General features: G+C 40.7%; 1 protein-coding gene across 5 annotated transcripts in view; it reads right to left on the bottom strand.

Moving 5' to 3' along the window:
- NFX1 (nuclear transcription factor, X-box binding 1) overlaps positions 1 to 14,654 on the bottom strand; it is a 226,272-nt gene that overhangs the window by 38,472 nt on the left and 173,146 nt on the right. For all 5 annotated transcript variants that reach the window (XM_043508487.1, XM_043508490.1, XM_038392949.2 and 2 more), the window contains 2 exons: positions 6,649 to 6,750; positions 50 to 91 (listed from right to left, as the gene is read on the bottom strand). In XM_043508487.1, the coding sequence (XP_043364422.1) occupies positions 50 to 91; positions 6,649 to 6,750 (144 nt within the window). The remainder of the gene's footprint in view (positions 1 to 49; positions 92 to 6,648; positions 6,751 to 14,654) is intronic.

Below are 14,654 nucleotides of genomic sequence, written 5' to 3'. Positions count from 1 at the left end.
GTTTAGATACATCAAGTTAATACTTTTGTGAAAAAGCATACCAACCCACCTGTTCCTTTCAAGGGCAAAACACTCTTCATTACACTGCAACCTGGATTATCAAAGAAGAAAAAAACAACACTAAAACATTTCTGCATGCTTTTAAGTAAGCTTTCAAGGGGGGGAGACAGCTCAGTGGTTTGAGAACTGGCCTGCTAAACCCAGGGTTGTGAGCTCAATCCTTGCGGGGGCCATTTAGGGATCTGGGGCAAAAACTGGGGATTGGTCCTGCTTTGAGCAGGGATTTCGACTTGATGACCTCCTTAGGTCCCTTCCAACCCTGATAGATGATTCTATAATGACCCAATAAAATCAATCATGTTTTTATGGCAAGATTATTTGGTTACATTCACACAATTACAAGCAGTTAAAGGGTCTGAGTCAACATCCACTGAAAGCAATGGAAAAGTTTCCCTTGACTTCAATGTATATTGAATCAGGTCCTAAACAATTAGTTCCTTCCTTCTAATCTAAATGAACTTTTACATTTAAACACACACACACACACACACACACACACACACACTCACTCTCTCTCTCTCTCAATGCTAAAAGAAGATTAAGGTTGCAAAGTTAAGGGGCTCAAAATCTAAGAAATGCTAGAATTAAAGTTGACTATGGAATCTTCATTCATCCCCCTTGTGTGTATTTTTTAAGGGCATGCTTCTGCAAAGCCTATGACAGAGTCCTATCCACATAGGAAGTCTGTGACAGAGCTAGGAATAGAGCGCAGCTATTGTGCATCTCAGTCTGTGCTACCTACATTCAACCTAAAGATTACTTGGGTATTACTTGGGATTACTTGGACTCAGTTCATAGGTAACTGTGAAATTCTATGGCCTAGGACATATAGGAGATCAGACTAAAGAGCATTGTGTGTCTCTCTGCAAAATTAAACTGGTCAATCTCATATGTAAGAGCAGGCATAAAATGAGAATAGGACTAACATTGGTGAACAGATGGCCTTGCTGTGCTGCAGAGTCCGGATGTTGTCAAGATTTCAACATTCATACAGATAATGAGCTTCATGAATCAGCTCATGATTTGATAGTCACCAAAGGTCTCTGGCAGGTAGTTACTGGTTTAAATGGTCCTAGTATTTGTATTAGTATTAACCTAGTATTTGGGTTGGGACTATGGATGAGAAAGTTAGCTATTCTATCCCTGTATCATTACCTCTGAAGGTTTAGATCTGGGACTTTGTTTTGATGATCCACCCTCCGAAACTGATGGATCCAGACCACACTATCAATGGCTTCTTTCTCACAGGTCACATTGGGGGTTTACAGAAGATCTGTGACTGATGAAGCAAGAAGGAAGATGAACTCTGGTAGCAGATGTCTTAGCTTGTCTCTGAACCCTCTTCAATTTATCATCATCATTCTTGAACTGTAGACATACTGGATACAGTATTGCAGCAGTGGTCACACCAATGCCAAATATAGAGATAAATTAACCTCTCTACTCCTACTCAAGATTCCCCAGTTTATTCATCCCAGGATTATTCATTAATTTTTTTGGCCATAGCATCACACTAGGAGCTCACATTTAACTGATTATCCACCATAATCCCCAAATCTTTTTCAGAGTCACTACTTCCCAGGATAGAGTTCCCCATCTCATAAGTATGCCATATATCTTCATTGCTAGATATATACATTTAGCCATATGAAAATCCATATTGTTCGCTTGTGCTCAGTTTATCAAGCAAATCCAGATTGCTTTGAATCAGTGACCTTTCCTCTTCATTATTTATCACTCCCAACCAAACCAACCCTGATATATTGGGGTTTACAACAGCGGTCACTGCTCAGTATGATCAATTTGTTGAAAGAGGTAATTGATTATATAATTGACGATTATTACTTGTGCAGCCATGTAGTTCCAGAGTTCTTCAAGGTATCGACAAAGTCACATCATGTCTTACTCTTTCCATCTGTTTTGTTTTTGATTCACATACACATTTGCATTTCCACGTTTCAATAGATTGCCTTTTCACAAACAGTTTACCTGGTGGTATCTGAGAGATGCCAACTTTAGCAGCAGCTTCCTGATAATTACTCTTTTGATTACAGTATCCAACAATGCTGATAGTCTCTAAGGTGCCACAAGTACTACTTTTCTTTTTGAGGAGAAAAGCGTGTGCTTCCTCAACAGCAGTGACCCAAAGCAGGCAATGGCTCTCTAACCGACAAGCAGCAGTGCTGCAAGCTTCCTCAGGAGCAGTGTCTGACCCAAAGCAGGCACTGTCTCTATAATAAGCAGACTCTCCTGCTGAGAGGATTGAGGGAAAGCAGCTCAGTGGCCTATCATGCAAAAGACTTGTTACAATATCTAACTTTTCCTTTCTTCCACATAAAAGAAGAATGAGATGGTTAACTTGTACAGATTTTTTTCAATAAAAACCATAATGCTTCAAAGATTTCTATGGTTAATTGCCGAGAAGTCAATTAGGGAACTCCCCAAAGCTCATCTGTAGACCATCAATGGTCTGCAGATTACGGGTTGAGAATCACTGCCCTAATAAACTAGACAAAAAGTTAACTATATACAAATGTGGGAATAATCCAAACCAGAAGTTTCTTCAGTTCTGAGAGGACACATTTGCAGTAAGATCAAGTTGTTTGTTCTCACATACAGAAAATTTTTTTTGGAGACTGATGAGAATTAGCAAGCAGTTCATCCAAGAAAAAAAAAAAAGAAAGGGTTAGGGAGGGAAAAGAAAGAAGGAAATGAGATTTCAAGGGAGAATAGCAGAGTGGAGGACCCAGTGACCAAGTGCAGCATCTGAAGAAGCCGTTACATATACTTTGTATTGCTTTGTACGTAGAGATTACCAGCTGGTTTGTGCCCAAGAAGCAGAGAGATCTTGTAAAATATTCTTTGACTAGACAGTTTTTACCTTTTGTATAAACAGACTAATCTGGAGAGGGTTGTCCCAGTACTTTGAGTGCGCTCTTTCCAGCAGAGAAGACAAATATCTGATTTTTGAAAAGGTTTAGTCCTGTTCAGATACAATTTGATTGCTCTTTAACATTCAAATGGTGCAATCTGATCTCTTGAAGATGAAAAAGTTTAGGATAAAATGTGAGAGAATGTGGTCCTGATGAGGAGTTTTTCTTGGACTGCAGATTACTCAATACCTTATGCTTCTGCTATTAAGAGTCAGAATATCTTGAAACTATTTGAAATCTTCTAAGGGAGAAACTGGAGTACTCTATCATGATATCCTTGGGAGAAGAGAAGGAATTCTGAGGATTCTGGCCTACAGGCACTGCTCCAGCTTGTTATCTAAACAGAAAGATCCTGTGTTCTCTAGCTGAGGTGCTGATGAAACCATGACTGATGTTATTCTTGATACCACTGGAGCTGAACCTACTATGGTTTATTTATGAACTGTCGGTGCTGGAGGTATAATTGCTCTAGGGTTCTTTCAGTGATTGTGGTTCAGAAATTTTGCATTCACAGAAGTGGCATTGGTTGAGGCTCACAAAAGCTTATGCTCAAATAAATTTGTTAGTCTCCAAGGTGCCACAAGTACTCCTTTTCTTTTTTCATAACAGAGTAGTTAGTCTGGGGTTCCTATGAAGGAGGGTCCATGCTGGCAAGACACTCCCTTGAGGTCCAACTCCATAAGGGTAAGGCAGGGGGAAAAGCTCTTACAGTGGGTAAGGGTAAGGAGATGAAAATCACATCAAATACCTGGATTCAGAGGGAGGAACCAAGTGGATTTTTTTGTTCAAAGGTTGAGATGCTTTGGAACAGGAGTCAGAGGTGTGGACAACCCACACATTCGGTGTTGTATGTGAATTTTCAGAACTAATGAAACTATAGGCTTTGGTTTTGGGGTGAACTGAAATTTCCTCCTGTGAAACAAAGGACTCATTTGGATCATCACTAATCAATCAAGACTGGTGGTTAAAGGTAAGGAACTAATCTGAGAACCTATGCTGTGGTAAGAGATTGAGGCAAACCTTGCAACAGTAGGGAGTTCAATAAATGCACCAAAGTATACTTCCATACTGGGGAATGCCTTCCACTGCAAAACCAGAGGCAACAATGTGAGCACCAGCTTGTGTCTTGGTGCCAGCGATAGCAACTTGCTCTATGGCACTCGGGCCCCTTCTGTTTCCAAGGTATTTACAGTTCCAGCCTCCTTGGAATCATAACAAGGAGCCTTTACTATCTGTCTGACTTCCTCAAAAGAGGAGAGCCTCAGAAGTGAGACTGTCAAAATCCAAGAGTCAGCAGACAAAGCTGCAGTAAAAATCTGCTCACTGTGCAAAAAAACAGCAGACAGGCTGCCTCCCTGCGGCTCAGCTGGTACCACAGCTGAGAAACAATTTAAGCAATCCCTACACCCTGGCCAGATAGGTGAGAGTACAAATAAGCTGTGGTGAGGGGGCATGTGAGGTAAATTGCCTGACACTTAGTAGCCCTGGGCTGCAAAAAAATTCTGACTTTTTTTTTTGTGGTGCTCTTAGGCTTGTTTTTTAATGACTGTAAGTGACAAACCCAGTTTTGAGATGACCACAAAGTTATCTGTCTGGGTTAAAAAAACAACACAGGAAATGTTAAATTTGTAATTTTCAGGAGCACACATCCTTGTTCCATATCTGAAATACAATTCGGACAGCAGCATGCCTGCATTCAATAAAGTAGGGAAATCATTCTATATAGTAAACCCCCTCCCAAAAACAAACAAATCTTACAAAAAAAGATTTGAAAATTCTTATGAAAACTGAATGAGAATCCTATAATACCAGTATTGTTAAATACAGACCGGCTTTTAGAAGTTTTCCTGATTTTATTTGGGACTTTACTCACAATGCCGCACATTTTTTCAGCAACACAAAAATCATAGAATATCAGGGTTGGAAGGGACCTCAGGAGGTCATCTATCCAACCCCCTGCTCAAAGCAGGACCAATCCCCAACTAAATCATCCCAGCCAGGGCTTTGTCAAGCCTAACCTTAAAAACCTCTAAGGAAGGAGATTCCACCACCTCCTAGGTAACCCATTCCAGTGCTTCACTACCCTCCTAGTGAAAAAGTTTTTCCTAATATCCAACCTAAATCTCCCCCACTGCAACTTGAGACCATTACTCCTTGTTCTGTCATCTGCTACCACTGAGAACAGTCTAGATCCTCTTTGGAACCCCCTTTCAGGTAGTTGGAAGCAGCTATCAAATCCCCCCTCATTCTTCTCTTCTGCAGACTAAATAATCCCAGTTCCCTCAGCCTCTCCTCATAAATCATGTGTTCCAGTCCCTTAATCATTTTTGTTGCCCTCTGCTGGACTCTTTCAAATTTTTCCACATCCTTCTTGTAGCGTGGGGCCCAAAATTGGACACAGTACTCCAGATGAGGCCTCATCAATGCCGAATAGAGGGGAATGATCACATCCCTTGATCTGCTGGCAATGCTCCTACTTATACAAAATGCTATTAGCCTTCTTGGCAACAAGGGCACACTGTTGACTTATATCCAGCTTCTCATCCACTGTAATCCCTAGGTTCTTTTCTGCAGAACTGCTGCCTAGCCATTCGGTCCCTAGTCTGTAGCGGTGCATGGGATTCTTCTGTCCTAAGTGCAGGACTCTGCACTTGTCCTTGTTGAACCTCATCAGATTTCTTTTAGCCCAATCCTCTAACTTGTCTACGTCCCTCTGTATCCTATCCCTACCCTCTAGCATATCTACCTCTCCTCCCAGTTTAGTATCATCTGCAAACTTGCTGAGGGTCCAATCCACACCATCCTCCAGATCATTAATGAAAATATTGAACAAAAACAGCCCAAGGACTGACCCTTGGGGCCACTCTGCTTGATACCGGCTGCCAACTAGACATGGAGCCATTGATCACTACCTGTTAGGTCCGATGATCTAGCCAGCTTTCTATCCACCTTATAGTCCATTCATCCAGCCCATACTTCTTTAACTTGCTGGCAAGAATACTGTAGGAGACCATATCAAAAGCTTTGCTGAAGTCAAGGAACAACACGTCCACTGCTTTCCCCTCATCCACAGAATCAGTTATCTCATCATAAAAGGGAATTAGGTTGGTCAGGCATGACTTGCCCTTGGTGAATCCATGCTGACTGTTCCTGATCACTTTCCTCTCCTTGAAATTTCTTCAAAATTGATTCCTTGAGGACCTGCTCCATGATTTTTCCAGGGACTGAGGTGAGGCTGACTGGCCTGTAGTTCCCCGGATCCTCCTCCTTCCCATTTTTAAAGATTGGCACTACATTAGCCTTTTCCCAGTCATCCGGGACCTCCCCCGATTGCCATGAGTTTTGAAAGGTAATGGCGAATGGCTCTGCAATCACATCCGCCAACTCCTTTAGCACCCTTGGATGCAGTGCATCTGGCCCCATGGACTTGTGCTCATCCAGCTTTTCTAAATAGAAAAAGCTAATGTACTCAATGCTTTTTTTGCCTTTGTCTTCAAGAACAAGGTCAGTTCCCAGACTACTGCACTGGGCAGCACAGTATGGGGAGAGGTGACCAGCCCTCTGTAGAAAGTAGTAGTAGTTCAGGACATACACATTTCAGTTTAACATTTATAGATTGCTAGAATCCCTCCCATGCTTGATTCTTCATGATTACCTTGTTTGCTTCATTTCTTTTTTGGTAATCAGCCTACTAATTTCCACTGAGTCTCCAAGTTGCAGGTCTGTTAGTTTAGTGGCTATGGATATAGCAGCTATTCTGGAAGAAAAAAAAATTAGATTTTACTTAATTCATATGCAAAAAGACCACTTGTCAAATAGCATGGAACTACAGACTAGTAGTCCAGGTGAGACACCAGAGAAATAAGTAAGTTCAAGGAGCCTAACATTATACTCCATACCACTACTTTAAGGTTATGGAGTGTGGAAAAGGGAAGACTTTTTAATGTGTGTGGCCAGCTGGGATAGTAAGGGACATACACCAGCAGAAGAGTTAGAGGCATTTGTGGGAGTGGGAAGTGATGGCTGACATGCAAGACTCTAAGCTACACAAGAACAGGACTCCACTCCTAACTACCCTTTGTAGAGAAAACACCAAGAGAGACAGATGCAAAGAAGGAATGCATGCAGAAAAGCCGAGGAATGAAAGATGTCAGGGAAACCATCATTTTTGTAGATTTTACACCATACACATTTATGTTGCATCTTGGTAAAAATGTAATGCATCAATTGACAAGGTTGCATAATTACATTCTAAAGCTAAGTTGGATGAAGCCTGGTTTATGCTTTGATTGAAGATATCAAAGGAAACCCAGGTGTACAGAAAGTGGTGTGGGAGATGCGGCAGATGGCATGCTATTGAATACATGCTACTGGAGCTGTCAACTTTAAAACGTGATGTAAAACTAAGACTCTTACCAGAGTCACTTAAATACCCCATGGCACTTTTCAGAAAAGTAAAGAAGTTAACCCACTTTCTGGTCAAATGTCAGTATCTACCTAAGTAATATCCCTACAGTTTCATTTGTGAAAAAAAATTCTTCATATCTCTGTTAAAAAAAATGTAAAACAACTGTCACATTTCAACCCTCATAACACTGTATTTTAATTGTGAATAACAAACCCTGAAAATACAGTCAACACCACACTTTGGAAACATTTTAGGAAGAAAAGCATTACACAAACACTAATGAAACAGTATCAACTCTATAAGTAAAAGTTTGAGACAATTTCCATTCTAATCCTGGTCTTGATCACCCTGACCACCAATATCTAACTTTCTGTGAAGAAAAAACAACACTGATTTTCTTCCTGAAATTTCTCATGTTTATAGTGAATCACAAAAAGTGAATTTCTGAAGAAAAATTGAAGTTAATATGGCATGCCAATTTTAAAATAAATTTGAAAGGGAAAAATTTTGTCTAATTTGAGAATTTTCTCTCTTGCCACTCTTTATGTCCGACAATCTCCACAATGGAGAGCCACTGTCAGACTATCTGAGATGGAGGGTCCTAGAAAAAAAATGCTCAGATAAGAGAATTTTCCCTTCTTCATTTCCTTCATATGCCAGTTTTCACAGAGGCATGCAGAAAGCAGTTAATCATCCTTAGGGAAGGAGGGGAGGATACAACTCAGCTATGTAAAAAAAAAAATTAAGACACTGGGAGGCACCATGTTCCATAACAGACTTCTACTAAATGCATCAGCAGAGGAAAGGATGTTGATTATACTATTTTGAGAAAGTGTGGATGAAAGACCATATAATGGCCCTTACAGACTTCCTCACCCATGAAATTGCTGCTCCTTCCACAGAGTAAGCAGTATTGGAAGGAGCTTTGAATGCCTTGCATATACACAAACACCTTTACCCCCCCTGACAGCCTTTTCACATCCAACTTATGCTCTTCCACTACCTTAGAACAGGTGCAGTCAATTATTTTTTGTCAATGTCCAAATTTCTTGGTCAAGGTCCAGACTCCACAGAAAACAATAAAAAAAACCCTAACAATGATGATAAGTAAATGAAAAGATTTTGGGGTCTGTTCAAAAGTTTCTGGTGGTCCACATTTTTCCTGCAGTCCGCCTATTGACTACCCCTGCCTTAGTGACTACCAGAGTGACAACACCACTTTCTATTATAGGAGGAAGATGATGGTGACCTTGGAAATGAAGTCTTGGTCAGTTCAAAGAACTATCATGTTTGACAAAATATGAGTAACTCAGATATCATTGAGAGTTCAAAATCCCCCTGGCCAAGGAAGGTGGTTCTTAAAGGGACAGCAAAATGTCTATACCATCTGTAAATCAGGCTATCCTCTTGCCATTAAGGTTCCCCCTGAAGTCTTAAAACCCCTCACAAAATGTTCTTCTCTGAAATATCTTTTAAAGAAAGGAAGAAAAGTTTAAATGAGAAAGATACCTCAGGCTCTCAACTAAACTTCCCAGAATTTAGCACAGATGGGAATTTAACTTTGTAGGTTTGTGTGTGTTGTAGAAAATAAAACTTCTTGTTAAGTTGCAGAAGAGCTGTCTAATTCTTTCTTCCCTGTCTGGTTTTATGAGGATGTGAGTAAGATTCAGGAATCCTGCTTGCACACAAAGGACCAAAAGGACTTAATCATCCAGTCTAAGGTTGAGCCTAAAGGAGCACAATCATACCGTCCTGCCAAACCCACATATAAAAGAATTAATCAGACAAAAGTTCGATACAGGGGCCTTAGCCCTGGGAGTGTTGGCTGTGACCTCTTATTTTGTAAAGTGATTCTCAATTGGGAGCATACAGGAAAAAAAAAAAAGAGAAAAAAAAATACCTACTTGAAACTGGATTTCTCTAGCTGCTTCTTTTGGGATTTATGCTTCACCTGACTCTTAAGATTTACTGAATGTTCAAAATTCTAATGTAGTTGCCCGGGAGCTACTGCAGCTCCACCTGCAGAAACTGGACTTGCAGGCTGACACCCTTCCACATATTCTATGAGTAAAATCTTTGGGTAGTATATAAACAAAATAGTCACTGAGGCTGTGAACAAGGGAAATATCCCCTTTCTCATTCCAGTCAGAGAATCTTCAGACAACCTTGCTTCAGTAGGTTTTTCCTTTTGAAGCTGCTGCTGCTCCTCCAGAAGCTAGTGTAGCAATTATGCATTAGGAAGAGGCTGATTTCTGAAAGTTGAAAAATCAAGGCTGAGTTTCTCTGGAAAAACATCCAACACCCAAAGCCTCTCGACTTTGAGTTTTCATTTCCCAAATCAGTGGAGATCTTCCCCAGCACCACTCTCTCTTGATAGTCAGTCACCTCAAGAAAATGGATACTTGAGAAGATCAGAAAAAGGATATTCTATAGAATTCACTCACTGAATCCAGAACAAGTTTATTCTTTCCCTAAAGTTAAAATAAACTAAAACAATATTGTCAGCACCAAAATCCTTTGACACAACAGAAGATGAAGGATGAAATAGTCGATCTCCTACACATCACAACAACAAAGCCAGTTCTGTAGAGAGAGATATTTTGGAAAGTGCATAAGATTCTTTGTGGAACAAAGAGAAAAGATCACATGCAGGCCATTCTAAATCTCTAATAGCATATAAAGGGATTAATATTCCAGATTGAAATAGTGAAATCCATCATTACTGCATTGCTCTCCCAGGACTTCAGAATGTGAAGATAAACCTCCTGGAGATCTACTGAAGATATGATCAAAGAGAGTCTCCATGGATACTTCATAGATACTAAGGTCAGAAGGGACCATTCTGATCATCTAGTCCGACCTCCTGCACAACGCAGACCACAGAATCTCACCCACCGACTCCTACGAAAAACCTCACCTATGTCTGAGCTATTGAAGTCCTCAAATTGTGGTTTAAAGACTTCAAGGAGCAGAGAATCGTCCTTCAAGTAACCCGTGCCCCATGCTATAGAGGAAGGCGAAAAACCTCCAGGGCCTCTTCCAATCTGCCCTGGAGGAAAATTCCTTTCTGACCCCAAATATGGCAATCAGCTAAACCCTGAGCATATGGGCAGGATTCACCAGCCAGATACCCAGGAAAGAATTTTCTGTAGTAACTCAGATCCCATCCATCTAATATCCCATCTCAGGGGATTAGACCTATTTACCCTGAATATTTAAAGATCAATTAATTACCAAAATCATGTTATCCCATCATACCATCTCCTCCGTAAACTTATCGAGTAGAATCTTAAAGCCAAATAGATTTTTGCCCCCACTGCTTCCCTTGGAAGGCTATTCCAAAACTTCACTCCTCTCATGGTTAGAAACCTTCGTCTAATTTCAAGTCTAAACTTCCTGGTGGCCAGTTTATACCCATTTGTTCTTGTGTCCACACTGGTACTGAGCTTCAATAATTCCTCTCCCTCTCCGATATATATCCCTCTGATATATTTATAGAGAGCAATCATATCTCCCCTCAACCTTCTCTTAGTTAGGCTAAACAAGCCAAGCTCCTTAAGTCTCCTTTCATAAGTCAAGTTTTCCATTCCTCGGATCATCCTAGTAGCCTTTCTCTGTACTGCTCCAGTTTGAATTCATCCTTTTTAAACATGGGAGATCAGAACTGCACACAGTATTTCAGGTGAGGTCTCACTAGTGCCTTGTATAACGGTACTAAAACCTCCTTATCCCTACTGGAAATATCTCTCCTGATGCATCCCAAAACCGCATTAGCTTTTTTCACAGCCATATCACATTGGCAGCTCATAGTCATCCTATGATCAACCAATACTCCAAGGTCCTTCTCCTCTTCTCCCCCTCCTTCTCAAGGTCATCCAGATTCTCCTGTATAATATTCCGATCCTTCTCTGAATTGGCAATATCTCCCAGCTTTGTATCATCTACAAACTTTATTAGCACACTCCCACTTTTTGTGCCAAGGTCAGTAATAAAAAGATTAAATAGGATTGGTCCCCAAACTGATCCTTGAAGAACTCCACTGGTAACCTCCCTCCAGCCTGACAGTTCGCCTTTCAGTAGGACCCGTTGTAGTCTCCCCTTTAACCAATTCCTTATCCACCTTTCAATTTTCATATTGATCCCCATCTTATCCAATTTAACTAATAATTCCCCATGTATCAAACACCTTACTGAAATCTAGGTAAATTACATCCACTGCGTTTCCTTTGTCGAAAAAAATCTGTTACTTTCTCAAAGAAGGAGATCAGGTTGGCTTGGCACGATCTACCTTTTGTAAAACCATGCTGTATTTTGTCCCATTTACCATTGACTTCCATGTCCTTAACTAATTTCTCTTTCAAAATTTTTTCCAGGATCTTGCATACTACAGATGTCAAACTAACTGGCCTGTAGTTACCCAGATCACTTTTTTTCCCTTTCTTAAAAATAGGAACTATATTAGCAATTCTCCAATCATTCGGTACAACTCCTGAGTTTACAGATTCATTAAAAATTCTTGCTAATGGGCTTGCAATTTCAGGTGCCAATTCCTTTAATATTCTTGGATGAAGATTATCTGGGCCCCCCGATTTAGTCCCATTAAGCTGTTTGAGTTTCGCTTCTACCTCAGATATGGTAATATCTAACTCCATATCCTCATTCCCATTTGTCATGCTACCATTATCCCTAAGATCCTCTTTAGCCTCATTAAAGACTGAGGCAAAGCATTTGTTTAGATATTGGGCCATGCCTAGATTATCTTTAACCTCCACTCCATCCTCAGTGCTTAGTGGCCCCACTTCTTCTTTCTTTGTTTTCTTCTTATTTATATGGCTATAGAACCTTTTACTGTTGGTTTTAATTCCCTTTACAAGGTCCAACTCTACTTGACTTTTAGCCTGTCTCCCTTTATCCCTACATGTTCTGACCTCAATAAGGTAGCTTTCCTTGCTGATCCCTCCCATCTTCCACTCCCTGCATGCTTTCTGCTTCTTCTTAATCACCTCTCTAAGATGCTTGCTCATCCAGCTTGGTCTACAACTCCTGCCTATCAATTTTTTCCCCTTTCTTGGGATACAGGCTTCTGATAGCTTCTGCAGCTTTGATTTAAAGTAATCCCAGGCCTCCTCTATCTTTAGATCCATAAATTCTTCAGTCCAATCCACTTCCCTAACTAATTTCCTTAATTTTTGAAAGTCAGCCCTTTTGAAATCAAAAACCCTAGTTGCAGATTTATTTTTGTTAATCCTTCCGTTCAGTTTGAACTGAATTAGCTCATGATCACTTGAGCCAAGATTGTCCCCTACAACCATTTCTTCTATGAGGTTCTCACTACTCACCAAAACCAAATCTAAAATGGCATCCGCTCTAGTCAATTCAGCAACTACTTGATGAAGGAATCCATTAGCTATCGCATCTAGGAAAATCTGAGCCCTATTATTATTACTAGCACTGGTCCTCCAGTCTATATCTGGGAAGTTAAAGTCTCCCATGATCACGCAGTTTCCATTAGTATTTACTTTATTAAAAACATTAAAAAGGGCTCTATCCATATCCAAATTAGATCCCAGCGGTCTATAGCACACCCCAAGCACTATCATAGGAGAGGCTCTACTAATTATCTTCCCCATGTAATTTTTGCCCAGACCGACTCTGTCTTATCCATTGCATCACTTATTTCTTTACATTCTACCTTATCATTGATATACAATGCTACTCCACCACCTTTACCTTTATTTCTGTCTTTCCTAAACAGCACATACCCTTCAATACCTGTAGTCCAGTCATGACTACTATTCCACCATGTTTCTGTTATCCCTATATCTGGTTTCACTTCCTGCACTAGTAGCTCTAGTTCCTCCATTTTGTTACCTAGGCTCCTCGCATTGGTGTATAAACATCTTAATTTTTGCTGTTTGGCCTCGCTCACATTTTGTACCCTATTAGGCACAGTCATTCTACAGCCAGTATAACCTATTAGACTGGTATCCACACTGTCCTTGCTCCTTATATACATTCTCCTACCCATGGCTGTATCCTTTCTTACTTCGTCTTCTTCTCTCTCAATGCTAAAATCCGTCATGGAGATTACCTGGACATCTCCCAACCATCTCCCCCAAATTCCTAGTTTAAAGCTCTCTTTATCAGTTGTGCCAGCCTCCATCCTAGAAGTCTATTTCCTTCCCCACGCAGATGAAGTCCATCCCAAGAGAACTGTTCTCTGTCCATGAATGCCTCCCAGTGGCCATACATCCCAAAGCCCTCCTTATAGCACCACTGCCTAAGCCATCTGTTGACAGTCATAATCTTGTCACACCTTTGTTGCCCTTCTCCAGGAACAGGCAGGATCCCACTAAAGATCACCTGAGCCTCGATTTCCTTAAGCGTCTTCCCCAGCCTAGCACAGTCTCCCTTAATACTTTTCAGCGAGAATCTAGCCATATCATTTGTTCCTACATGAAGGATAATTAGGGGATTCTTTCCCGCTCCCTTTAGGATCCTTTTCAACCTCAGGTCTACATCCCGTATCTTAGCACCTGGAAGACAGCACACTCTTCTATTCTCTGGATCAGCTCTAGTTACAGGCCTGTCTATTTTTCTCAATAAAGAGTCCCTGATCACATAGACCTGCCTTTTCCTGGTGATGGTGCTATTCTCCAGTCTCTCCCCTGTTCCCTCTGGCTGCAAGTTCTTTCCATTCCTATTTTCCCTTATAATCCTCTTCAACTCATCCTATATCCTCCTGTATCCTTCATCTTCTGCTACAGCAGGAAACTTTTTTTTACCACAAAGACTCAGATTCTTGTACAGGTATTTCACAAAGATCTTGTTATCCCTCCCTTTAAGTGAAAGGAAAATGTAATTATCCTTGTATGGATGGCCATCTTCTAAGGTCCGATTCACAGGTCAGTACTATGCATGGTCTAGCAGCTCTGCTAAGTACCTTCAGGAACATGACCTTGAGCAAACTAGGAACAGCGAGCAAATGTACTGCCTTCACAAAGCTGCACTATCTACAGTATGCACTGGTCATTGTCCAAGACAAAAATCTTTACTTCAGAAGAGAGAGTAGCGAATATAGTTGTCATTGATTTGTCAAACAACAGTATACCTCTCCTATGGTAAATTTCTTTACTCCTGGGCTAGTTATGTCATGCATGGATACTCTGCATAAATCTTGCTTCACTTCCAGCCTGCAACTGTAGCAAATTAGTATATAAAGATCTCAGTCCAGAGTCAATGGAGACTAGACA

This window comes from Dermochelys coriacea, chromosome 2 (genome assembly GCF_009764565.3).
Source record: "Dermochelys coriacea isolate rDerCor1 chromosome 2, rDerCor1.pri.v4, whole genome shotgun sequence".
In the NCBI taxonomy this organism is placed as follows: domain Eukaryota; kingdom Metazoa; phylum Chordata; order Testudines; family Dermochelyidae; genus Dermochelys; species Dermochelys coriacea.
This window is presented reverse-complemented; position numbering and strand designations above follow the sequence as displayed.